Source organism: Marmota marmota, unplaced genomic scaffold, assembly GCF_001458135.2.
Source record: "Marmota marmota marmota unplaced genomic scaffold, marMar, whole genome shotgun sequence".
Taxonomy (NCBI): Eukaryota; Metazoa; Chordata; class Mammalia; order Rodentia; family Sciuridae; genus Marmota; species Marmota marmota.
Genome location: NW_026000153.1, coordinates 24388179 through 24415108, shown reverse-complemented (window position 1 = coordinate 24415108; position 26930 = coordinate 24388179). Strand labels below are relative to the sequence as shown.

Sequence of the window (26930 nt, the reverse complement as noted above, 5' to 3'; positions counted from 1 at the left end):
TACTCTTATTCTTAAGTTCTGAACAGCTGGTATTGGTGCAAAGACGTGATTTCACTGATCCTTAGGATGCAAGTGTGTCTGGTGGCTGTTGTGGTGGTCATCACATCAACCTATATGCATGATGAAGTCACAGAGAACCACATACACAGAGTTGTAGGGGACCGGTGTGGGAAATCTTATTCTCAGACTTTTGATACAAATTCTTCTAAAGAAGATTAATATTTGCTTCAGGTACATTTTGTGCACTATTAAAGAAACCACAAGTAGTACTTCCTTTTCTATTTGTAAATTGCTTGAGGTTAAAAGATAAACCACATGTCCCTATCCTAAAGAAGCTTGAAAATCAAATAAAGAAATGAGAAGCTGAAACTGAGAGAAAATTTAAAAATGAAAGGAAAAGCTCATATATTTGGCCACTACATATATTGTCTTCACTTTTTATTTTTGTAGATTAAGATAAAAGATAAATCAAAACTTTTCAGCATGTTAGGTGAAATTGAAGAAGGAAAAAAAGTAGAGTATATAGCAAATACTTCTCTGACACCCGCAATTTCTAAAACCATTGAGAATATTTTATCAAAATTAATTTAATTTTATTAAAATTCATATTAAATTATATAATGAATATTAAATAATTTGATTTATATTAAAATTTATTTAAATTAATTTTATTAAACTACTCTTAATGAAATTTTAAAAAATTAAATATGAATCATAATTTAATATAAATAAATTTTATTAAATTAATAAATAAAATTAAATTAATAAATTAACAAAATTAAATTCATAATCAAATTAATAATTTAAATTAATGAAATTAATTCATATTAAATTATATGATTTATTTTAAATAATTTAATTTATATTGAATTTTATTTGAATTAATTTTAACAAAAATGTTCTCAAGGGTTTTAGAAATTACAGGTGTCAGAGAAGCATTTGCTACATAAACTGCTTTTTCACTTCTCTGATGTCAACTGACTTAAGCTAGAAACTTTAGATTTATCTTTTATCTTAATTTACAAAAATAAAAAAGGTTTTAACTACTCCTTTCTTAACTTTTTTATCTTTCAAACTTTGTATTAATTTATTTCTCTTCCCCACTTTCTTATCTTGATCAAATGTTTTTTTAAATGTGTTTATAAGCATTACTGTAGGGCCCAGTAAAGTATGTAAACAGTCCAGGTATTTAATGATACATTCTTACAAATTAAAAAGGATGCATGTGATTATACTTTGGGTCTGACTGACAAAAGTCATCTTCCTTCTGGACATATGTAACATCTAGAAAATGAAATGAAGGTCAAGTGACTTTTTTATAGAATGAAGTAAAATGGATAGGTGTCATGGTGTTTGGATTAAAAGAATCTTAGAGTTTATCCACTAAATTTCATGTTCAGGCCCTTCCCACTGTAATTTTCGTTTAGTAGTTATACAGTATTTTCTTTTATAAACTAAAGAATTTACAACTTTTTGCTACATCATATTTTGTTTTTAGCTATCCCAAATTCTGAAGTATGTATCTTTTTCATATGGGTTTCATATGGGTTGGATTTTTCTTCTATTCTGTCTGTTATATAAATGTATCATTTTTATCTTAATATAATTAAATGTAACAAATATAATCCTAAAAAAAGGGGTTGGAGCTATGGTTATTATTGCTGTTGATTACCTGATAGCATCAGAGCAAAATATCACATGAAAAAGAGGACTACGGTAAACAAAGAAAAATTTATTTTAAAACAGTGCTACAGCAAACAAACAACACTAAAAATGGGGAGGGGGAGACAAAATACCTGGAACTTCTATGTATCAACTTTTTTCTTTGCCCCTACAAATACATCACTTCTTTTCTTTGAAAAGGCCACCTCATAAAAAGAACAAAATATTTATTCTTTAAAGTGCTAACTCATCTCTGGCTTGAGAATCACTTTGAATTGCTTTCAAAAGTCCTTTAGTACAACCCTGGCGCTATTGTCCAGCGACACTGGCAATGGTGTAAAGGTGGTCATGAAGTCTGAGATGGGATTCAAAAGGAGATTCCCAGGTCCACCAGGTCCAAGTCCATCTAGGCTAACCAGTGGCACAACCGCAGAACGCAATGCCAAGAATGGATTCACAGCCTCTCTTTTACCAGCTCTGAACTCTGCTGTGTCTGTCACACTTCTTGGTACATTGGCACGTTCCTTTCTCCTTCCTCTGGAGTCTAGAGACTTCATGGCATGAGCAGAAAGTTTTGGTGATGGAATGGATGAATGAGATTCTGTTTCCAGAAATTGGACAAAAAGTTCTGAAAAAGAACTCTTCAGCCCAGATTGCTCATTTGGTGTCAAAGGTGTGCTGGGGACACATTGGGATCCTCCTGCAAGCCATCCCATCATCCACTTAGTAACACCACCATCATCTCCATTCAACAACTGCTCCATTTCCTCCTTTTGAATGCCCAGGATGCTTCCCATTAACCTTAACACTTTGGGACGCTGATTTTTCGGTGTCTGGAAATGCCCAATGAACAGGTTTCTCATTAGGGCTTTGTCCACTTTTCCTTCTGTGCCATTTTCCGAGCTCATCCATTTCTTTTGGGCATTGTCCAATATTTCTCATGGGAGCTCACTTTGTTCGATCTGTTCTTCCTTTTGATGGAAGTGTTGTGTAGGTCTGGTTGCTGTATCCAACACACGGTCGGCTTCATCCAAGCATTCCTGTAATAACGATACCTCTCTTTCTAGATTTTCTGCCTTTTACTTCCTTTTGGTGGTACGTTGTCTTTCCTTCTCTAATTCAGCGGAATACATAGCTTTTTCTTCTTGTTGGGAACGCTCTAGAACCTTTTGCAGGTTAGTGAGTGACATGGCATACTGCTTTCCTTGTTCCTGGTAGAGCGAAAGCTGCAGTGCTTTCTCATCCCTCTCTTGGGAGAGGAAACGCACCTGTTTCTGCAGGGACTCTACCTGCACACTGGCTTGATGACTTGCATTAGAAGAGGAGAGCAGCTTTTCCTCCAATAGTGTGACTTTCTCTCTCAGGTTCCTCTCTCTCTTCTCCGCAGCCCCAATTTCCCGGCTGTAAGAATCTTCTGATTCTAGAAGATGGCTCCTCAGGCTTTGTACCTCCTGCTTTAAGTGTAATTCTTTGTCACGTAAGTGTTGAACCTCTTGCTCTAAGGTCCGGTTTGCCATCTGTTGGTGCTTTAGAGACAAGGTGACTTGGTCTCTCTCCTGCTGAAATAGGATGGTCTTCTCCTGCATGGATTCAAGTGCTTTTAAAAGCTGACTGAAGTCCCGAGCCTTGCCATCTTCTTTCTCTAGTAATAGCTGTTCAAAGGCAAGAGCTTGCTCCTTCATGGACTGGTACTCGTATTCTTGTTCTAGCAGGATCACAGAGAACTTCATGTACGTCTCTTGTAATGCTTGATACTCCATTTCTTTTTCTTGGGATGTTTCGATCATTTTTTCATTTTCCCCTTTGAGTTGAGAAATGACCATTTCTAAATTTAATATTCTCTCTTTTAGATTTGTTATTGCTTGCCTCAACAACTCGTTTTCATTCACTTTGTCAGTGAGCTTTTCATTGGAAGAAAGAAACTGATCACTTTGGACTTGGATGAAGAGGTCTTTTTCCTTCAGTAAAGTGTTTAACACATCTTGTTCTTCCTTGAGCTGTTTAATTTCGGAATCCATTTCTTCATGTTCTTTGTTTTCTCTGTCTGTGGCAGCAGCAATTGCATCAGACAACCTGTGGTTATTTTCCTGGAGCATCCTAATGGTAGCCTCCTTTTCTTGCAGTGACTGTCTCAGCTCTTGGACCTCTGCTAACTGGGAGGTACGTGATAACGCAGCCAAGAGCTGGAGTGGAATCATATCAAGTTTTCCTGAATAAGTTTTAGCCTGAAGAGCTTATTGCTGGACAGCTTGAGTGAGTTGACCAACTTCATCTTCAGACAGCTGATCAATCTGGTTGGTTAAAAATCTACTCTTTTCATTTACAAGTTGAATTTCAAGTTCCTGTTGTTGGATTCCTTTCACTCCTTTTACAGTTTCATAGTTACACAGGTCGTGTTTTTCACTTCCGTTTTCTATACGAAGACTTTTTTAACTTTTGTTTTTTGAAAACTATCAGAATTGTCTGCTGGAGTGTTGTGTGTGTCTTCCTGCAACTGGGCTTTTATTTGTTCACTGGTTTTCTGCACATTCCCAATTTCCTCATCTTTCTGCTCCATCACAGAAGGCTGCAATTGACTCCATTCCAGCTTCAAGGTTTCACACTGTTCCATTATTTGTTGCTTTTCCATACTGAGCTGCTCTTTTTCTCTCTTCAAGACCTCTGTGTCATTTTGTGCCAAAGATAATTGTTCATTTATGTCTTTTAGTTGATCCTCAAGTTCTTCGATCTTCCTGGCAGACTCTAGTTTTTCAGTTTGTAGAACCTGAATCGTTTTTTGCAAGTCACAGATTTTAGACTCATCAGTTATTGTTACTCCCAAGTCACTTTGTTGTAACTTATTTTCAAGTTTTTAAATTCTTTCTTCATAGTCATTTAGTTCCTCTCGATACCGGCGACTCATCTCTGCCAGTTTCTGTTGATGTACATTTTGCAAAACTGCAATTTCACCTTGATGATTATCAAGGTCTTGATTTCGGTTTTGTTCAAGTCGCTTAATAGTATTTTGTAGTTGGCAGATTTCACATTGATCTGAATTATGTGTTTGCTGTGCCTGAGCAATAGCGCTCCAATGGCCAACTTCGAATTCGAGTCTTGAAACTTCAATTGACAGTCTGTTGATTTCTTGTTATGCAGAAATGATGTCACTGAAGTCCATGTCATCACCTAGAAAAGCTGAACCATGACTGATGTCATGACTGAATGAAGACAGGGCAGTGGTTGATGGTACACCACCAGCTCCTGAATGCAGTGGTTGGGCAGCTGACTTCACTTGCAACAACTCATCCTCTAGGTCAAACTGTCTTGCTTTCAGTTGCCTGATTTCGACTTCTTTCTGTGCCAGTTCATTTCGGTAATTTGCAGATTGATGTTGGATCCGTAGCTTGGATGCTGCATACCTTTCTTCCAGGTCAGTACAATAGTTTTTAAGTCTTTCATTGTCATATCTGATCATCCATTTGGTATCTTCAATGTTCTTTCTCCAATAACTAGGTAAACCTGCTTCTACATCCTCAAAATCATCGAGAACCTCGTCCTCGGTGACGTTGGACTTATGGCCTGTGAGGGAAGCCAAGCTGTCCCCCACCTGACCCAAGGAGTGGCCCCAGCTGGAGCCTAGGCCCCTAAACCAGGATGACATCTTCCCAATTTCAGTGAGCCACCAGACCCACTCTGAAAACCACCTCTCTCTCTATCCACCTCTGAAAACCACCTCCGTCTCTATCCACCTCTGCTCTGAAACTCCTGGAATGTTGGGGGTTCAATTATGACCCAAACACTCAGAATCTGTGCAGGGCGGGGCTCCTGCCAACTGTTGCTTTCTGCCTAGAAATGCAGAGGCCTGGCCTGTGCTTGCGCCAGTGACTAGCCACCAGTGGCCCAGTCACCCCCACGGGGCCTGGGCTTCATCTCTCCACTTCCACCCTCGGGCTTGGGTGACTTCCAGCCCAGTGTTAGCAAGTTTTCCCAGCTGGCAGGCTGCCCCTGCCACCTGGGCGTTGGCTTCCATATCACCCCTGCCACATTCTTAATGATAATAAACTTGAAACTTTCCCACTAAGATCAGGAACAATCAAGTGTCTCCTCTCCTACTACTTCTTTTTAACATCTTGCTGAGTTGCTAGCTAAAGTCATAAGGCAAGAAAATGAAATTAAAGACATAGAGAAATGGGAAGAAAGATAACCTTGCTTGTTAAGGCGTCTTCCACTTAGGGAACATCTTATAATTTTTACTTTTTCTATGTTGGTAATTAATATCTTTACAGCAAAAGTTAGGTTACATCCAACTTCTTCAGGTATCAAGTCAGTTTTGACCCCTTCCTAACATGCTGAGATCACATAACTTGTTATGTGAGGAAGGTGTCAAAACTGATATATATTTGTAGTTTTAGGTGGTCTCAATACATTTTTCTTTTATTCATTTTTGAAGATCAAATGCAGTGTCTCAGGTTTACCTGGTGAGCACTATACAACTGAGCCCCGCCCCAACCCCACAACTGATTTTTTTAATGGGTTGGGAGTATATCTCAGTGGTAGAGCCCTTGCCTACTAGCTATGCAGTCCTGGGTTTATTCCGCAACACCAAATATGATGATTTTTTAATTGATTTTATATTTTTTAATACATGACAGTGGAATCAGTGTAGTAAGTATTACAATTCTTACTACACATATAGAGCACAATTTTTATATCTCTGCTTGTATATAAAGTTTCGTCACACCAATTCATGTCTTCTTACGTGTACTTTGGATATGGATTGACATTTCACCGTCATTGCTAACCCCCTCCTTCCTCCCTTCCCCTCCCACAACTATGCCCTATCTAGAACTCTATTCTCCCATGCACCCCTCTCTACCTCATTATGGCCAGTCACCTTATACCAGAGAAAACATTCAACATTTGTTTTTTGGGATTGGCTAACTTCACTTACCATTATTTTCTCCAACTCCATCTGTTTACCTGCAAATGCCATGATTTTATTGTCTTTTATTGCTGAGTAATATTCCACAAATGGTGCTGGGAAAACTGGAAATCTATATGCAACAAAATGAAATTAAAGCTCTATCTCTCACCATGCACTAAACACAACTCAAAGTGGATCAAGGACCTAGGACTTAAGCCAGAGATTCTGCATCTAATAGAAGAAAAAGGAGGCCCTAATCCTCATCATGTGGGATTAGGCCCCAACTTCCTGAATAAGACTCCTAAAGCACAAGAATTAAATTAACATCTTTAATTTAATTGAGTCCATCAATAAATGGGATGGACTTGAACTAAAAAGTTTCTTCTCAGCGAAAGAAACAATCTGTGAGGTGAATAGAGAGCCTACATCTTGAGAGAAATTTTTTACCCCTCACACATCAGATAGAGCACTAATCTCTAGGGTATATAAAGAACTCAAAAAGGTAAGCACCAAAAAACAGATAACCCAATCAATAGATGACCTTTTTAAAGAAAGAATGATTTCATAAGGATAGTATCAATCATTATATATAGATTTTTAAATAAATTATGAAGTGTATTGGATACTATTCATCTTAACCACACTGAAGGCAAGAATGTACATGCAGATTCCCAAATCAAACCATCACCAATTAACAGGGAAAGGGCTTATTACTACTAGGCTGGGGAGATTGATATTGAAGATCAGAGACTCCTTTTCCACATGTATGCCTTGTAAACCTAATGTGCTTTTGTTATTTATACATTGAGATGCACTTGCTACAAGACTAGACTTGACTTATTTATAAGACTAGGCTTTATATGACTTCAACTTATTTATGAGACTGGGACTTCTAATTTTTTTATATAAATAAGTCCTAATCTTATTTATTTATTATTTACTTTAAGCATAGTTTTTAAGCTATAATTTTAAAGCAGATGTATACAGGAAATGTTGCTTTTATCCTCTTTTCTCTGAAATATCAGGCTGTCTGCTTTACCTGCTAACTTGGGAAAGCCTGTGGAGTGCTGATGCTCTCTGCTCTCTCCTGTGCATCCTGTGGTTACAGGCAGCATGTAGTTTGTGCTCTGGCATGGAGTGGCATGGCACTGCCCTGGCATATAGAGCTGGTCCATCCAGAGGTGAAACCTAGGGGCAGCAAGTTATTTTTTATTTTTCCAAACATACCCTTCCTTGCTGAGACTAGGGCCTTTCCTGGACCCCTGGTAGGGAGTACCTGAAGCCTGGACAGGGGAGCCTGGATTCTACCCAACTGCTCTAGTGAGTCAGGTCATGCATTTCTTCATACTGCAGCTTCATGGCAGCTTCTATTTGAATAACATTCTGAGCTAGGTTTGGGGTTTGAAAAGCAAGATATGATTATTAATAACAAAGGAATGAAAGGAACAAGATGGGAGGTAAAGAACCCTTTAGCTAGAGGACAGTGTACCAGCAGTAGTTCCTCCCAGTGACCTCTATTCCAACAGCCATGAGGAGGAATTGCCTTGGTTTGTGCTCTCCGTGGGTCTGGAGGGAAGCGAGCTCTCCACGGGAGATAATGTGTCTTGCTCTGGTGCTCAACCCTGAGTTCGTGATTCCTGCTTCCCTCAGGAGCACTGTCTTTCTGTTTTTTATTGCTACAATGGAAGACCACAGACTGGGCAATTTATAAAGAAGAGAGGCGTTCTTTTTAGGTTACTTTTTATTAGTTCTAATCAGTTATACAAGACAGCAGAAAGCTTTTCAGTTCATTGTACACAAATGGAGCACAACTCTTTGTTTCTCTGGTTGTACATGATGTAGAGTCACCATGTGCAGCCATACTTGTACCTAGGGTAATGATGTCCATCTCATTCCACCATCTTTCCTAGCCCCATTTCCCCTCCTCTTCTCTCCCTCCCATTTGTCCAGTGAAAGTTCCTTCATTTTCACCCTCTCCCCCATTATTTATCAGCATCCACTTCTCAGAGGGAACATTTTGCCTTTGGTTTTTCAAGATTGACTTTCTTTTCTGAGCATGATATTCTCTGACTCCATCCATTAAGTCCAACTGTCATAATTTTAATCTCTTTTAATGCTGAGCAATATTCCATGGTGTACATTTACCACATTTTCTTTATCCATTTATCTAGTGAAAGGCATGTAGGTTTGTTCCACAATTTAGTTATTGTGAATTGACCTGCTGTAACCATTGATGTGGCTGTGTTACTACAATATGCTGATTTCAAGTCCTTTGGGTATAGACTGAGGAGATGGTTAGCTGGGGTAAATGGTGGTTCCATTCCAAGTTTTTCAAGGAATCTCCATACTGCTTTCCATATTGGCTTTACCAATTTTCAGTCCCACCAGCAGTGTCTGAGTGTACCTTTTTCCCCACAGCCTCAGCAATACTTAATTTTGTTTCTATTCTTAATGGCTGCCATTCTGACTGCTTTTCTCTCGTTGCTTTAGATGTTACACATTTTTTATATATTTGTTGATTTATTGTATATCTTCTTCTGAGAAGTATCTCTTCAGGTCCTTGGCCCATTTATTGATTGGGCTATTTGAGTTTTGGTGTTAAGGTTTTTGAGTGATTTATGTATCATACAGATTAGTGCTCTATCTGATATGCATGCGGGAAGAATTTATTCCTAATTAATAGGTTGTATATTCACCTCATGGATTGTTCCTTTTGCTGACAAGAAGCTTTTTAGTTTGAGTCCATCCCATTTATGGATTCTTGATATCAATTCTTGCGCTAGAGGAGTCTTATTAAGGAAGTTGAGGCCTAATCTGACATCATGGAGATTTGGGCCTACTTTTGCTTCTAATAGTCACAGTGTCTCTGGTTTAACTCCTAGGTCCTTGATCGACTTTGAGTTGAATTTTGTGCATGGTGAGAGATAGGGGTTAAATTCAATTTTGTTGCATATGGATTTCCAGTTTTCCCAGGACCATTTTCTGAACAGGCTATCTTTTATCCAATGTACATTTTTGGTGGATTTGTCAAATATAAGATAACTGTAATTATGTGGGTTAGTCTTTGTGTCTTCTATGCTGTACCATTGGTCTACAGGTCTATTTTGGTGCCAATACCATGCTGTTTTTGTGACTTTTGCTCTGTAGTATAGTTTAAGGTCTGGTATAGTGATGTCACCAGTTTCATCCTTCTTGCTAAGGATCGCTTTGACTATTCTGGGTCTCTTATTTTTCCCAGATGAATTTCATGATTGCTTTTTCTATTTCAGTGAGGAATGCCATTGGGATTTTGATTGGAATGCATTGAACCAGTACAGTGCTTTTGGTAGTATGGTCATTTTGATATTAATTTTGACTATCCAAGAACCTGGGAGTTCTTTCCATCTTCTAAGGTCTTGTTTCTTTCTTTAGCATGCTGCAGTTTTCATTGTAGAAGTCTTTCACATCTTTCATTAAGTTGATTCCCAAGATTTTTTTTTTGAGGCTGTTGTAAATGGGGTGGTTTTCCTCATTTCTCTTTCTGAGGATTTGTCACTGATATACAGAAATACCTTTGATTTATGGGTGTTGATTTGATATCCAGCTTCTTGGCTGAGTTCATTTATTAGTTCTAGAACATTTCTGGTGGAATGGTTTGGGTCTTCTAGGCACAGAATCATATTGTGCACAAATAGTGATAATTTGAGTTCTTCTTTTCCTATGTGTATCCCTTTAATTTTTTTCATCTGTCTGATTGCTCTGGCTAAAATTTCAAGAACTGTGTTAAATAGAAGTGGTGAAAGAGGGGATCCCTGTCTTTTCCCAGTTTTCAGAAGGAATGCTTTCTATTTTTCCTCCATTTAGAAAGATGTTGCCATGGGCCTTAGCATAGTTAACCTTTACAATGTTGAGGTATGTTCCTGATATCTCTAGTTTTTCTAGTATTTTGAATATAAAGGGATGCATTTTGTCAAATGCTTTCTCTGCATCTATTGAGATGATCATAGGATTTTTGTCTTTGATCCTATTGATGAGACGAATTACATTTATTTATTTCTGTATGTTGAACCAACTTGCATATCTGGGATGAAACCTACTTGATCATGGCACACTATCTTTTTGATATGATTTTGTATTCAATTTGCCAGTATTTTATTGAGAATTTTTGCATCTATGTTCATTAGAAATATTGGTCTGAAGTTTTCTTTCTTTGGTGAGTCTTTGTCTGGTTTTGGAATCAGGGTGATATTGGCCTCATAGAATGTGTTTGGAAGTATTCCCTCTTTTTCTATTTCATGAAATGGTTTGAGAAGTATTAGTGTGAGTTCTCATTTATAGAGCTTGTAGAACTCAGCTGTGCATCCATCCCATTCTGGGCTTTTGGGGGGTTGGTAGGCTACTGATGGCATCCTCTATTTTGTTGCTTGAAATTGATCTGTTTAAATTGTGTATGGTGGGGTTAATTAGAGGAGCATCTATGATGCCAACTGGGCAGAGCTCAGGAGGCAGTTGAACATTTCTCATATGGACAGCTATGGGAACTTCCTTTTCAATGTATGGAAGAATGGCAATATATAAGTTAGTTAAGAAGAGAGGTTAGACTGTGTGAATCAGTGTCACCTGTTAATTTTTTGGAAAAAATAGTTTTAACCATTAACACATAATCAAAACTTCCTATCTCCTAAATACATTAGAAAGATGCAGTTAATCATGGCAAAATTGACAATCAAATTTCTTTCTAGTTGGAGTCAGACCTCTTTACATCTTTGGACTAGTTTTGTTTTCACCTTGTTATACAAAGGTTTCTATTTCTGGATCCAAGATGGTGGGCCAGAGGGAGGCAGCATTCTGCATTGCCCTGTGACCTGGGATGCAAGTAGTGAGACTACTGCTTCTCTGCAAGCTTATTCCTGCCCTCTGCATTTGTTCAGGGCTCCAAACCTCAGGGTCACAACTACTCACCCAGGCAGGGCAACCAGGTACCCAAGTGGGACCATAGGCAGCTGAAGCAGCACCCTCAAAGAACTTTCAGCCATCTATGGGAGCAGAAAGCACACATGCCACTCCCATGGAGAACACCTGGCAGCTTCCCATGAGTAGAAACTGTGGTCATCATCCCCATGTGAACCCCATTTACCAATGTGGGCTTCCCCCAGTCACCACCATCTTGGTTGGGACTCTGCAGCAGTGGACACAGTCCCCTATGTTCAGTAGTCTGCCTGCAACCAGGAACTTCACACAGGCTCTGATGTCAGCCAACACTGCAAGCCATGGAGTTGGTCACAGAACTCATTTTCCGCCACCATCTCCTGGCTCCCCCCACCCGACCCGACACCCCACTGCTGAAAGCAGGAGCCTCTATCTTGGGTCACCTTCATCACCATCTTCCACGTACCCAGTTTCTAACTCCCCCTCTCTCCAGCAGCCACTAACCTGGCACAGTGACACTCTAATTACCTTAACCACCCTGAGGGTGGAGATACCAGCTAACAACAGAGGACACCACCTATCAGATGAGAAGGGAAGCTGGAAAGATACTGATCCCCAAGCAAAACAAGCCCTTTGTCTTCCTTCAAGATTTTTTTCCCCTTCTCCCTCTCCTGTCTCCTGCCCTCACATCCCCAACATGTGTGAAGCCTAGTACATTGCCTGAATTAGGATTTTGAGGACTGGGATGTCTGAATAGTATATTTGAGTTGTGTTGTACATTCTTTTTATTTTTCTATTTCTTTATTCATTCACCAATTTCTGATATTTTAACATTTTTTATTTTAATTTTTTGATATATATGTGTGTTTGTTTTATGTACTCTACTGTCTTCCCACTTTCTTGTCTGATCTATATAGCCACTAGGTATTTTGTCTTCACTTTTTATTTTTGTAAATTAAGATAAAAAATGAATCAAAAGTTTCCATCTCAAGTTAGGTGAAATCGAAGAAGAGAAAAAAGTAGATTATACAGCAAATAGCTCTCTGACACCTGCAATTTTGAAAAACATTGAGAACATTTTATCAAAATTAAATTATTATTAAAATTCATATTAAATTATATAATGGATTTTAAATAATTTGATTTCTATTAAAATTTACTACAATTAATTTTTAAAATAATCTTTAAAAAGATCAATAAAATTTTAAATGTAAATCATTAATTTTATTAAATTAATAAATAAAATCAATAAAATGAATTAAATAAATGAAATCAATTAAATTCATAATTAAATTATTAAATAAATTAGTGAAATTAATTCATAATAAATTATATGATTTATTTCAAATAATTTAATTTATATTAAATTTCATTTGAATTAATTTTAATAAAAATGTTCTTAATGGTTTTAGAAATTACAGGTGTCAGAGAAGCATTTGCTACATAATCTGCTTTTTCACTTCTCTGATATCACCTGACTTAAGCTAGAAACTTTTGATTTATCTTTTACCTTAACTTACCAAAATAAAAAAGGATTTAACTAACCCTTTGTTCACTTTTTCATCTTTCAAAACTCTGTAATGTTTTATTTCTCTACCCCACTTTTTTTCTTGATCAAATGTTTTTAAAAATGTGTTTATAAGCATTACTGAAGGGCCCAGCAAAATATGTAAACAGTCCAGATATTTAATGATACATTCTTACAAATTAAAAAGGATGCATGTGATTATACTTTGGGTCTGACTGACAAAAGTCATCTTCCTTCTGGACATATGTAACATCTAGAAAATGAAATGAATGTCAAGTTACTTTTTTATAGAATGAAGTAAAATGGATAGCTGTCATGGTATTTGTATTAAAAGAATCTTAGAATTTATCTACTAAAATTCATGTTCAGGCCCTTCCCACTGTAATTTTCATTTAGTAGTTATACAGTGATTTCTTTTATAAACTAAAGAATTTACAACTTTTTGCTACATCATATTTTGTTTTTAGCTATCCCAAATTCTGAGGTATGTATCTTTTTCATGTGGGTTTCATATGGGTTGGATTTTTCTTCTATTCTGTCTGACATATAAATGTATCATTTTGATCTTAATATAATTAAATGTAACAAATATAATCCTAAAAAAACGGGGTTGAAGCTATGGTTATTATTGCTGTTGATTACCTGATAGCATCAGAGCAAAATATCACATGAAAAAGAGGACTACGGTAAACAAAGAAAAATTTATTTTAAAACAGTGCTACAGCAAACAAACAACACTAAAAATGGGGAGGGGGAGACAAAATACCTGGAACTTCTATGTATCAACTTTTTTCTTTGCCCCTACAAATACATCACTTCTTTTCTTTGAAAAGGCCACCTCATAAAAAGAACAAAATATTTATTCTTTAAAGTGCTAACTCATCTCTGGCTTGAGAATCACTTTGAATTGCTTTCAAAGGTCCTTTAGTACAACCCTGGCGCTATTGTCCAGCGACACTGGCAATGGTGTAAAGGTGGTCATGAAGTCTGAGATGGGATTCAAAAGGAGATTCCCAGGTCCACCAGGTCCAAGTCCATCTAGGCTAACCAGTGGCACAACCGCAGAACGCAATGCCAAGAATGGATTCACAGCCTCTCTTTTACCAGCTCTGAACTCTGCTGTGTCTGTCACACTTCTTGGTACATTGGCACGTTCCTTTCTCCTTCCTCTGGAGTCTAGACACTTCATGGCATGAGCAGAAAGTTTTGGTGATGGAATGGATGAATGAGATTCTGTTTCCAGAAATTGGACAAAAAGTTCTGAAAAAGAACTCTTCAGCCCAGATTGCTCATTTGGTGTCAAAGGTGTGCTGGGGACACATTGGGATCCTCCTGCAAGCCATCCCATCATCCACTTAGTAACACCACCATCATCTCCATTCAACAACTGCTCCATTTCCTCCTTTTGAATGCCCAGGATGCTTCCCATTAATCTTAACACTTTGGGACGCTGATTTTTCAGTGTCTGGAAATGCCCAATGAACAGGTTTCTCATTAGGGCTTTGTCCACTTTTCCTTCTGTGCCATTTTCCGAGCTCATCCATTTCTTTTGGGCATTGTCCAATATTTCTCATGGGAGCTCACTTTGTTCGATCTGTTCTTCCTTTTGATGGAAGTGTTGTGTAGGTCTGGTTGCTGTATCCAACACACGGTCGGCTTCATCCAAGCATTCCTGTAATAACGATACCTCTCTTTCTAGATTTTCTGCCTTTTACTTCCTTTTGGTGGTACGTTGTCTTTCCTTCTCTAATTCAGCGGAATACATAGCTTTTTCTTCTTGTTGGGAACGCTCTAGAACCTTTTGCAGGTTAGTGAGTGACATGGCATACTGCTTTCCTTGTTCCTGGTAGAGCGAAAGCTGCAGTGCTTTCTCATCCCTCTCTTGGGAGAGGAAACGCACCTGTTTCTGCAGGGACTCTACCTGCACACTGGCTTGATGACTTGCATTAGAAGAGGAGAGCAGCTTTTCCTCCAACAGTGTGACTTTCTCTCTCAGGTTCCTCTCTCTCTTCTCTGCAGCCCCAATTTCCCGGCTGTAAGAATCTTCTGATTCTAGGAGATGGCTCCTCAGGCTTTGTACCTCCTGCTTTAAGTGTAATTCTTTGTCACATAAGTGTTGAACTTCTTGCTCTAAGGTCCGGTTTGCCATCTGTTGGTGCTTTAGAGACAAGGTGACTTGGTCTCTCTCCTGCTGAAAAAAGAAGGTCTTCTCCTGCATGGATTCAAGTGCTTTTAAAAGCTGACTGAAGTCCCCAGCCTTGCCATCTTCTTTTTCTAGTAACAGCTGCTCAAAGGCAAGAGCTTGCTCCTTCATGGACTGGCACTCGTACTCTTGTTCTAGCAGGATCACAGAGAACTTCATGTTCATCTCTTGTAATGCTTGATACTCCATTTCTTTTTCTTGGGATGTTTCGATCATTTTTTCATTTTCCCCTTTGAGTTGAGAAATGACCATTTCTAAATTTAATATTCTCTCTTTTAGATTTGTTATTGCTTGCCTCAACAACTCGTTTTCATTCACTTTGTCAGTGAGCTTTTCATTTGAAGTGTGATAGTAGGAGCAAATGTGACTCCATTTTGTTTTATAACTACATCCTGTAAAACAGCCATGCCAAGTAGAAGAGTCATGACTGGGGCAAGATGTTCTTTTCCTTTTGCTATTGAAACCTTTAAGAACTGGAACTACCTAATGGGGCATTGTTTCTGTAACTAGGGTAATGGGTCTCTGTTTCTGTAACTGGGGTGACTGGGCTAACTGTGATTGGTTAGGATTCCCTCCGCTTGACTGCACTGTCCTGCTTCTGTAACCTGGCTTGCTTGCATTGGCTAGACCCCCTGAACATCCCTTTTGCGGTTTTCAGGCTTATAAGGAGAGCCCTTGCAATTGTTCAGGGCTGATCAGGGGAACAGCTTTATGTTCTGGTCAGCAGCCACTGGTGTGCTTCAATAAAGGCTTGATTCTATTATACGTGAGTGGTCTGGAAGTCAGTTTATGAAACCCTGGGACGAAGCTTTAACTATAACAGAAGAAAGAAACTGATCACTTTTGGCTTGGATGAAGAGGTCTTTTCCTTCAGTAAAGTTTTTAACACATCTTGTTCTTCCTTTAGCTGTTTAATTTCGGAATCCATTTCTTCATATTTTTTGTTTTCTCTGTCTGTGGCAGCAGAAGTTGCATCAGAGAGCCTGTGGTTATTTTCCTGGAGCATCCTAATGGTGGCCTCTTTTTCTTGCAGTTATTGTCTCAGCTCTCTGACCTCTGCTGACTGGGAGGTACATGATGACGCAGCCAAGAGCTGGGGTGGAATCATATCAAGTTTTCCTGAATAAGTTTTAGCCTGAAGAGCTTGTTGCTGGATAGCTTGAGTGAGTTTTCCAACTTCATCTTCAGACAGCTGATCAATCTGGTTGGTTAAAAATCTACTCTTTTCATTTACAAGTTGAATTTCAAGTTCCTGTTGTTGGATTCCTTTCACTCCTTTTACAGTTTCATAGTTACACAGGTCGTGTTTTTCACTTCCGTTTTCTATACGAAGACTTTTTTAACTTTTGTTTTTTGAAAACTATCAGAATTGTCTGCTGGAGTGTTGTGTGTGTCTTCCTGCAACTGGGCTTTTATTTGTTCACTGGTTTTCTGCACATTCCCAATTTCCTCATCTTTCTGCTCCATCACAGAAGGCTGCAATTGACTCCATTCCAGCTTCAAGGTTTCACACTGTTCCATTATTTGTTGCTTTTCCATACTGAGCTGCTCTTTTTCTCTCTTCAAGACCTCTGTGTCATTTTGTGCCAAAGATAATTGTTCATTTATGTCTTTTAGTTGATCCTCAAGTTCTTCGATCTTCCTGGCAGACTCTAGTTTTTCAGTTTGTAGAACCTGAATCATTTTTTGCAAGTCACAGATTTTAGACTCATCAGTTACTGTTACTCCCGAGTCACCTTGTTGTAACTGATTTTCAAGTTTTTTAATTCTTTCTTCTGAGTCATTTATTTCCTCTCGATACAGGTGACTCATCTCTGCCAGTTTCTGTTGATGTACATTTTGTAAAACTGCAATTTCACCTTGATGATTATCAAGGTCTTGATTTCGGTTTTGTTCAAGTCGCTTAATAGTATTTTGTAGTTGGCAGATTTCACATTGATCTGAATTATGTGTTTGCTGTGCCTGAGCAATAGCGCTCCAATGGCCAACTTCGAATTCGAGTCTTGAAACTTCAATTGACAGTCTGTTGATTTCTTGTTATGCAGAAATGATGTCACTGAAGTCCATGTCATCACCTAGAAAAGCTGAACCATGACTGATGTCATGACCGAATGAAGACAGGGCAGTGGTTGATGGTACACCACCAGCTCCTGAATGCAGTGGTTGGGCAGCTGACTTCACTTGCAACAACTCATCCTCTAGGTCAAACTGTCTTGCTTTCAGTTGCCTGATTTCGACTTCTTTCTGTGCCAGTTCATTTCGGTAATTTGCAGATTGATGTTGGATCCGTAGCTTGGATGCTGCATACCTTTCTTCCAGGTCAGTACAATAGTTTTTAAGTCTTTCATTGTCATATCTGATCATCCATTTGGTATCTTCAATGTTCTTTCTCCAATAACTAGGTAAACCTGCTTCTACATCCTCAAAATCATCGAGAACCTCGTCCTCGGTGACGTTGGACTTATGGCCTGTGAGGGAAGCCAAGCTGTCCCCCACCTGACCCAAGGAGTGGCCCCAGCTGGAGCCTAGGCCCCTAAACCAGGATGACATCTTCCCAATTTCAGTGAGCCACCAGACCCACTCTGAAAACCACTTCTCTCTCTATCCACCTCTGAAAACCACCTCCGTCTCTATCCACCTCTGCTCTGAAACTCCTGGAATGTTGGGGGTTCAATTATGACCCAAACACTCAGAATCTGTGCAGGGCGGGGCTCCTGCCAACTGTTGCTTTCTGCCTAGAAATGCAGAGGCCTGGCCTGTGCTTGCGCCAGTGACTAGCCGCCAGTGGCCCAGTCACCCCCACGGGGCCTGGGCTCCTTCTCTCCACTTTCCACCCTCGGGCTTGGGTGACTTCTAGCCCAGTGTTAGCAAGTTTTCCCAGCTGGCAGGCTGCCCCTGCCACCTGGGCGCTGGCTGCCATATCACCCCTACCACATTCTGAATGATAATAAACTTGAAACTTTCCCACTAAGATCACCAACAATCAAGGGTATCCTCTCCTACTACTCCTTTTATAACATCTTACTGAGTTTCTATCTAATGTCTTAAGTCATGAAAATGAAATTAAAGACATAGAGGAATGGCAAGAAATATAACCTTGCTGGTAAGGTGTCTTCTACTTAGGGACCATCTTATAATTTTTACTTTTTCTATGTTGGTAATTAATATCTTTACAGCAAAAGTCAAGTTACATCCAACTTCTTCATGTATTAAATTAGCTTTGTCACCTTCCTTCCATGTTGAACTCACATATCTTGATACATTAGGAAGGTGTCAAAACTAATATTTTATATATATATATTTGGTTATAGATGGACAGAATACCTTTATTTTATTTTTATGTGGTGCTCAGGATCGCGCTCAATGCCTCATGCATGCCAGGCGAGAGCTCTACCACAGAGCCCTTGCCCCAACCCCCAAACAATTTTTTTTTAATGTGTTAGGAGTGTATTTCAGTGGTAGAGCACTTGCCTACCAGGTATGTAGTCCTGGGTTTGATCCCCCCAACACCAAACAAGATGACTGTTTTTTGTTGTTTTAGAAAGAACAATTTCATATTGTATTAACCATTATATAATGATTATAAATAAATTATTCAATGTATTGGACACTATTAATCTAAACAATACTGAAGGCAAGAATGTGAATGCAAGTCCCCAAATCAATGCATCACCAATTAGCAGGGAAAGGGCTCATTACTACTGGGCTGGGGAGGATGATATTGAAGATCAGAGACTCCTTTTCCATATGTATACCTTGTCAACCTAATGTACTTTTTTGATTTGTATAATGAGATGTTCTTGCTATAAGACGAGACTTGACTTATTTACAGTCTAGGACTTCTTATATGACTTAGACTTATTTATGAAATTGGGACTTCTAATTTTTTTCTGATAAATAAGTCCTAATCTTATTTATTTACTTACCCACTTGAAGCATAGATTTTAAGCTATGATTTTAAAGCAGATGTATACAGGAAATGTTGCTTTCCTCCTATTTTTTTTTCTGAAATATCAGGCTGTCTGCTTTACCAGCTAACTAAGGAAAGCCTGTGGACTTCAGTTGCAACAACTCATCCTCTAGTACAAACTGTCTTGCTTTCAGTTGCCTAATTTCAACTTCTTTCTGTGCCAGTTCATTTCAGTAATTTGCAGATTGATGTTGGATCCGTAGCTCGGATGCTGCATACCTTTCTTCCTGGTCAATACAATAATTTTTAAGTCTTTCATTGTCATATCTGATCATCCATTTGGTATCTTCAATGTTCTTTCTCCAATAACTAGGTAAACCTGATGCTCTCTCCTCTCTCCTGTGCATCCTGTGGTTAAAGGCAGCATGTAGTGTGTGCTCTGGCATGGAGTGATATGGCACTGCCCTGGCTTATAGAGCTCTTCCATCCAGAGTTTAAACCTAAGGGCAGCAAGTAATGTTTTTTTTTTTTTTTTTCCCCAAACATAGCCTTCCTTGCTGGGGCTAGGGCCTTTCCTGGATCCCCCCTTGGGAGTACCTGAGACTTGGGCAGGGGAAACTGTATCCTATTCAACTGCACTAGTGAGTCAGGTCATGCATTTCTTCATACTGCAGCTTCATAGCAGCTTCTATTGGAATAACATTCTGTGCTGGGTTTGTGGTTTGAAAAGTAAGATGTGATTATTAATAACAAAGGAATGAAAGGAACAAGATGGGAGGTAAAGAACCTGTTAGTCAAAGGACTATACCAGCAGTAGTTTCTCCCAGTAACCTCATTTCCAACAGCCATGAGGAGGAATTGCCACTGTTTGTTCTTTCTCTGGGGTTGGAGGGAAGCAAGGTCCCCTGGGACATAGTGTGTCTGGCTCTGGCTCAACCCTGAGCTCTTGATCTCTGCTTCCCACAGGAGTCCTGTCTATCTCTGTTTTTTATTGCTACAATGGAAGACCACAGGCTGAGTAATTTATAAAGAATAGAGGTGGTGTTTCTTTTTAGTTTATTTTTTATTAGTTCTAATCAGCTATACATGAGAGCAGAGAGCTTTTCGATTCATTGTACACAAATGGTGCACAACTTTTTGTTTCTCCAGTTGTATGTGATGTAGAGTTGTACCACATGTGCAGTCATACATGTACCTAGGGTAATGATGTCTATGTCATTCCAACCATTTTTCCTATCTGTATCTTCCCTCCCCTTGGTCCAAAGTTCCTCCATTCTCACTCCCCTCAACCCCCATTATGGATCAGCATCCACTTACCAGAAAAAACATTTGTCCTTTGTTTTTTTGGGGATTGACTTACTTTGCTTAGCATAACATTCTCCATTTCCATCCATTTACCTGTGAATTGTTTGCTATAAACATTGATGTCGCTGTGTCCATGTAGTATGCTGTTTCTAAGTTCTTTGGGTGTAGACTGGGGAGTGGGACAGTTGAATCAAATGGTGGTTCCATTCTCAGTTTTCCAAGGATTCTGCATACTTCTTTCCATATTGGCTGCACCAATTTACAGTCCCACTAGCAGTGTATGAGTGTGCCTTTCCCCACATCCTCGCCAACACTTATTTTTGTTTGTATTCTTAATAGCTACCATTCTGACTGGAGTGAAATAAAATCTTTAGAGTAATTTGGATTTTATTTATCTAATTGCTAGAGATGTTGAACATTTTATATATTTGTTGATTGATTGTATATCCTCTTCCGAGAAGTGTCTGTTCAGTTCCTTGGCCCAGTTATTGATTGGGTTATTTGTTTTTTTTTTTTTTTTTTTTTTGGGTGTGTGTGTTAAGGTTTTTTTTTTTTTTTAGTTTTCAGTGGACACAACATCTTTATTTTATTTTTATGTGGTGCTGAGGATCGAACCCAGTGCCGTGAGCATGCCAGGCGAGCGCGCTACCTCTTGAGCCACATCCCCAGTCCACAGTTTTTGAGTGCTTTATATATCCTAGAGATTAGTGCTCCATCTGATGTGCTTGTGGTAAAATTTTGCTCCCATTCTGTAGGCTCACTATTCACCTCACTGATTGTTTCTTTTGCTGAAAAGAAGCTTTTTAGTTTGAATCCATACCATTTATTAATTCTTGGCTTTAATTCTTGCACTATAGAAATCTTATTAAGAAGTTGAGGCCTAATCCTACATGATGGAGATTTAGGCCTACTTTTCCTTCCATTAGGTGCAAGGTCTCTGGTTTAATTCCTAGGTCTTTGATCCACTTTGTGTTGAGTTTTGTGCATGGTGAGAGATAGAGGTTTAATTTCTGTGCTCTCTATTCTGTACCATTGGTCTACAAGTCTATTTTGGTGCCAATACCATGATGTTTTTGTTACTATTTCTCTGTCATATAGTTTGGATCTGGAATAGAAATGTCACCAGCTTCACTTTTCCTGCTAAGGATTGCTTTGTCTATTCTGGCTCTTATTTATTTTTTATTTTTTTGGATGAATTTCATGATTGCTTTTTCTATTTTTATGAGGAATGTCATTGGAATTTTGATTGGGATTGCATGGAATCTGTATAGTGCTTTTGGTAGTATGGTCATTTTGACAATATTCATTCTGTCTATCCAAGAACAAGGAAGATCTTTCCATCTTCTAAGGTCTTCTTTAATTTATTTCTTTAGCTTGCTGTAGTTTTCATTGTAAAGGTCTTTCACCTCTTTTGTTCAGTTGATTCCCAAGTATTTTATTTTATTTTTTGAGGCTATTGTAAATGGGGTAGTTTTCCTAGTTTCTCTTTCTGAGGATTTGTCACTGATGTACAGAAATGGCTTTGATTTACGGCTGTTGATTTTATATCCAGCTACTTTTGTTGAATTCATTTCTTAGTTCTAGAAGATTTCTGGTGGAAGTTTTTGGGTCTTCTAGGTATAGAGTCATATCACCAATAATTTGGTGGTAATTTGAGTTCGTCTTTTCCTATCGGTATCCCTTAAATTTCTTTCATCTGTCTGATTGCTCTGGGTTGAGGTTCAAGAACTATGTTACAAAGAAGTGGTGAAAGAGGGCATCCTATCTTGTTCCAGTTTTTAGAGAGAATGCTTTCAATTTTTTCTCAATTTAAAATGATATTGGCCTGGGGCTTAGCATAGCTGGCCTTTACAATGTTGAGATATGTTTCTGATATCACTAGTTTTTCTAGCATTTTGGAATCAACAAAAGAAGTGAAAGACCTCTATAACAAATGACATTCCTCACAGAAATAGATACTAACCCACATAATTACAGTTATCTTATATTAGACAAAGGCACCAAAAACATACATTGGAGAAAAGATAATCTCTTCAACAAATAGTGCTGGGAGAACTGGAAATCCATATGCAACAAAATGAATTTAAACTCCTATCTCTCACACTTCTCAGAAGATGATATACAACCAATCAACAAATATATGAAAAAATGTTCAACATTTCTAGCTATTAGAGAAAAGCAAATCAAAACTACTATAAGATTTCATCTCACTCCAGTCAGAATGGCAGCTATTAAGAATATAAACAACAATAAGGGTTGGCTAGGATGTGGGGAAAAGGGCACACTCATACATTGTTGGTGGGACTGAAAATTGGTGCAATCAATATGGAAAGCAGTATGAAGATTCCTTGGAAAGCTGGGAATGGAACCACCATTTGACCCAGCTGTCCCATTCCTCAATCTATACCCAAAGGAATTCGAAACAGCATACTATAGCGACACAGCCACATCAATGTTTATAGCAACACAATTCATAGTAGCTAAACTGAGGAACCAACATAGATGCCCATCAGTAGGTGAATGGATAAAGAAAATGTGGCATATATACACAATGGAATACCACTCAGTAATTAAAGAGAATAAAATCATGATATTTTCAGGTAAATGGATGGGGTTGGAGAATATAATGCTAAGTGAAGTTAGCCAATCCTCAAAAAACACATGCTAATTTTTTTCTCTGATGGTTGATTCATAGTGGGGTTGGGAGGGGAAGCAGGGAAAGATTAAACAATAGAGCAAAGGGGAAGGAGGGGAAGGGATGGGACATGTAGTGTAAAAAAGATGGTGAACTGAGATGGACATCATTACTCTAAGTACATATATGAAGACACGAGTGGTGTGAATATAATTTATATACAACCAGAAATATGAAAAAGTGGGATGTATATGTGTAATATAAAATATAATGCATTCTGCTGTCACATATAACAAATTAGAATAAAAAATAAAATTTAAAAAATACAGTGGAAAAGAAAATAGTTCCATGGGAGAGGATAGTGAAAACATCGCTAACACATCATTTGAGGTCCTATGGCCAGCAATGTTTGAAGCCAGCCCTTACCTTAACTATTAATTAAAATTAGTTTGAGTTAGAGTGAAATTTCCAACACTTGCAAGGCAGAAACCTAATTAATGAATTTCTTGATGGTCCCAGATCCTCCTCTGATTTTCTCTTTGGTAAATATCATGTCATGGGCAGGCACTGTTTTGACATACACATCTCCCAGCTCAGTAGTTACCAACTCAAGGGCAACCTTGTTTCATCCATAGCCCTACCCCTCCCATCCCTTCCAACCCTTTAAACCTAATATAGACATAATATAATTTTGTCTGTAAGCATCTCCATATAGCTCCTGAAAATCAGAACTTTTTTTTTTGAAAAATGGCCACAAATCAGTACACCTAAAAGTAACAATATGTTTTTTATTAGAATGCATTGATTTTAGCAGGAGCACAGTTTTAGGGGTATCACCATTCCTTCCTCAAGTTTGAGCTCAAAAGTCATAAATATTCTGCCCTTGTTCCAGTTTCTTTCTGTGCTAACTTTATCTGGTTCTATTGATTTCTGGTTTTAGTAGAAGTAAAAAGAAAAGAAACTTCTTGATGTTGATTTAAGGAAGAGGGACGAGTACATGATTAATCCTAATTAGGTAATTTAACCTTCTTTGTATGGAATAGTAATTACTACTTGCCTTTACAAAGATGTTGCAATGCTTTCACTAATCCAGAGATGACACTTCAACCCTAGTAGAACTCCCAGGATTATTCCTGGTAATGTTTCCCTGCTCCTTCTTGTGGTCCCCTGCCGGAAGCCTCCGAGTATTTGTGCTAGAAATTGCTCTGGGGGAATTGTGACCTTGATACAAATAAAAATTAAAAGCCAATTAATAAAATCCACCAAAAGCTGTCCACTGACTACAGGGAGTCAACAAATAAACATACAAGATGTGATATCCAGGCAAACCTCCTGCCACCTACTTCATTAGCCACAGCTGAAGACTGTGGTTTATTTCTCTTTATATCCCTGGATTTAAAAGGGCAGAGTAATGCCCAATAAATTTTGAAGAAAAGGGAATAAGGGACTTAATTAAAAGCTTATCAGTTAACTCTGTCTTGAATCATAGTCTTAAGTTCTGTGGGGTTGTACATCCTAAAACAGCTTTTCCATGTTATCATGCAATACACTACAGTCATGCAAAATATCTCTACAATCCTCAAGGAGGCCATTCCCACAGGCCTGCTGGGATTGCTGGTAATTGTGAACAGGCCTAATAATAGTTGTAACCCCCTTGACTACAAGTTTTTCCCTTCTGGAATGAGGCTAGCCTCATGATGTTCCCATAGACATTCTGATGATTTCTTTTTCTCTTGAAATTCATCCAGTGATGCCCATTGTATTTTGTGTTTTCCTTGTCTGTTGCTTCCTAGAGGGAATCCATCTCTTGCAGAGTTCTGCGGTTTATGCTCATTTTACTCCATACTAGCTAGCATTAATGGTATTGGGGAGAGCGGAAATAACTAGCCTAGATTCTAGCTTAGCCTCAATCTTTCTTTTCCCTCTTTCTTTTTTCTATTGTAGTCTTTTTTGTTGTTGTTGTTGTTACTGGGGATTGAACTCAGGGGTACTTTGCCACTGAGCCAAATCCCCAGCCCTTTTTGGTATTTTATTTAGAGACAGATTCTCACTGAGTTGTTTAGCATCTTGCTTTTGCTGAGGCTGGTTTTGAACACATGATCCTCCTGGGTCAGCCTCCCGAGTCACTGGGATTACAGGCATTCACCACTGCCCCAGGCTTTAGCCTCAGTCTTGAGCAGCCTTGTGCAGCTTGTGTTCCTGTCCTTCCCCAAGATGTAATGCTGGGCCTATCCTACAGTTCTATACCTCCCACAGGAACAAAGCTTGGTTTTTCTCTTCTTTCTCCCTAGCTCTAGTGAATCTCCACCATTGACCTCAGGATATGATTTTGACATTCCACCCCTGCATATTAACATTTTTATTCTTTAGAGGCAACAAGGAGACAGTTCTGGGTTGAGTTTTAGTGGTGGCCCAAGTGGCCATGGGATTCCACTTCCCTGAAGGTTGGAATGACCTTCCTGTCCTGGAAGTGACTTTTTATCTCACAAAGAAAAGGAGTCATGGAGAAGTTCTGGCTTGTACCATGGGAGAGCTTTCTCAAGATTTGCCCCAACCTTCTTCTGGGGTCTTAGTGGGGTTCCTGGAACTAAAGCCTCTAGGACAGTGAGAATGCCCTGCTTCTGAGGACTTCATCTGCTTCATACTTTCTCTCTCTCTCACACGCAGCCTTTAGCAATTCACAGAACAAGTTTAACTGAGTGTTCTTATTGGCTTAGACAGTGTTTGGTGGCACGTATCTCTGTAAACAAGTGCTTGGTCTTGTTTCTCTTTTCTACTGCATGTGCCTCACTGGGTTTCAGGTCAGTGGTTTGCCTGAGGACCTCTGTTTTCTGGTTGGTTCAAAAAGTCACTAGAATGCATGTTTTTCCAGGATTATTTTTGTAAGCATGGAGTTGACACTCTTTCTAAATGACGACATTTCTGAAATAAGAAGGCTTATTGTTTTTAAAGGATATTTTCAATGCATATTGAAAATATGACTTGACAAAATTTTATTTGAATGTTAAGATAATATTTTCTCCATTATCTTCTGAATTGCATTATTGTAAACAAGGAATCTAGTGGGGATTCTTATCATTGGTCCTGTCTATATTTTGTTTCTATTTCTTTAAGGCTACTTTTGTAATTTTTCTTTAATACTAAATTTCAGGGATTTGTGCTGATATACCACGGTTTCAGTTTATGGTGCCTGAGGTTCATTGAATTTTGTGGATCATCAGATTTGGAAAATTTGTGACTTTTATTTCTTTGAATAATTTTTCTGCTTCAATCTCCTACTTCTTTATTTCATATTCTATTTGTGTGTTTATACTTAACATGGTCTCATGGTTCACAGAAGCTGTTTATTCATTGTTCTTCTTTCCTGCTTCTTTGGATTTTGATTATAGAATTTATATTACTCTGTCTTCAAGTTCACTGATCAGTGAAATTTTTATTTTACATATTGTGTCTTCTAGCTGTAAAATTTGCATTTGGTTCTTTTTTATATCTTCCATCTCTCCTATGTACATTCATGTTTCTCTTTAAATATTTGTACATGATTTTAATACTCATTTGCTAATCTTATCATATCTGCCATTTTTTGTCCATTTATGTTGAATTGTAATTTTCCTGTGTATGATCAATTTTACTGCTTCTTTTCATTGGGTAATCATTTTCCACCAGACTTTTTATATTGTACATTCTATGTTCTAATTTTTTAGTGTGTGAATTTCTTTTTCATTTGGGTTTTTAATTTAATGTACATCAGCCTGAGCATTCTAAGGCTATAAATAAAACTTATTTGGTTCTGAGTAGTCTTTGCTTTTAGAGCTAAATTATCCTAGATCCTATGGGATGGACTTTCTGGTCAACTTTTTGGAGTACCAAGGTGTT

General features: G+C 38.3%; 1 protein-coding gene across 1 annotated transcript; it reads right to left on the bottom strand.

The window, feature by feature from the left end:
- Positions 1-1943: 1943 nt before the first annotated feature.
- LOC107146087 (thyroid receptor-interacting protein 11-like) lies at positions 1944-17754 on the bottom strand. Its single transcript, XM_015490105.1, is given in 9 exon segments — positions 1944-3845; positions 3930-4075; positions 4177-4426; positions 4892-5285; positions 11507-11580; positions 13936-14547; positions 14800-15534; positions 16259-16405; positions 16534-17754. Coding segments are annotated over 9 exon segments (5481 nt in total).
- Between the last annotated feature and the right edge of the window lie 9176 nt (positions 17755-26930).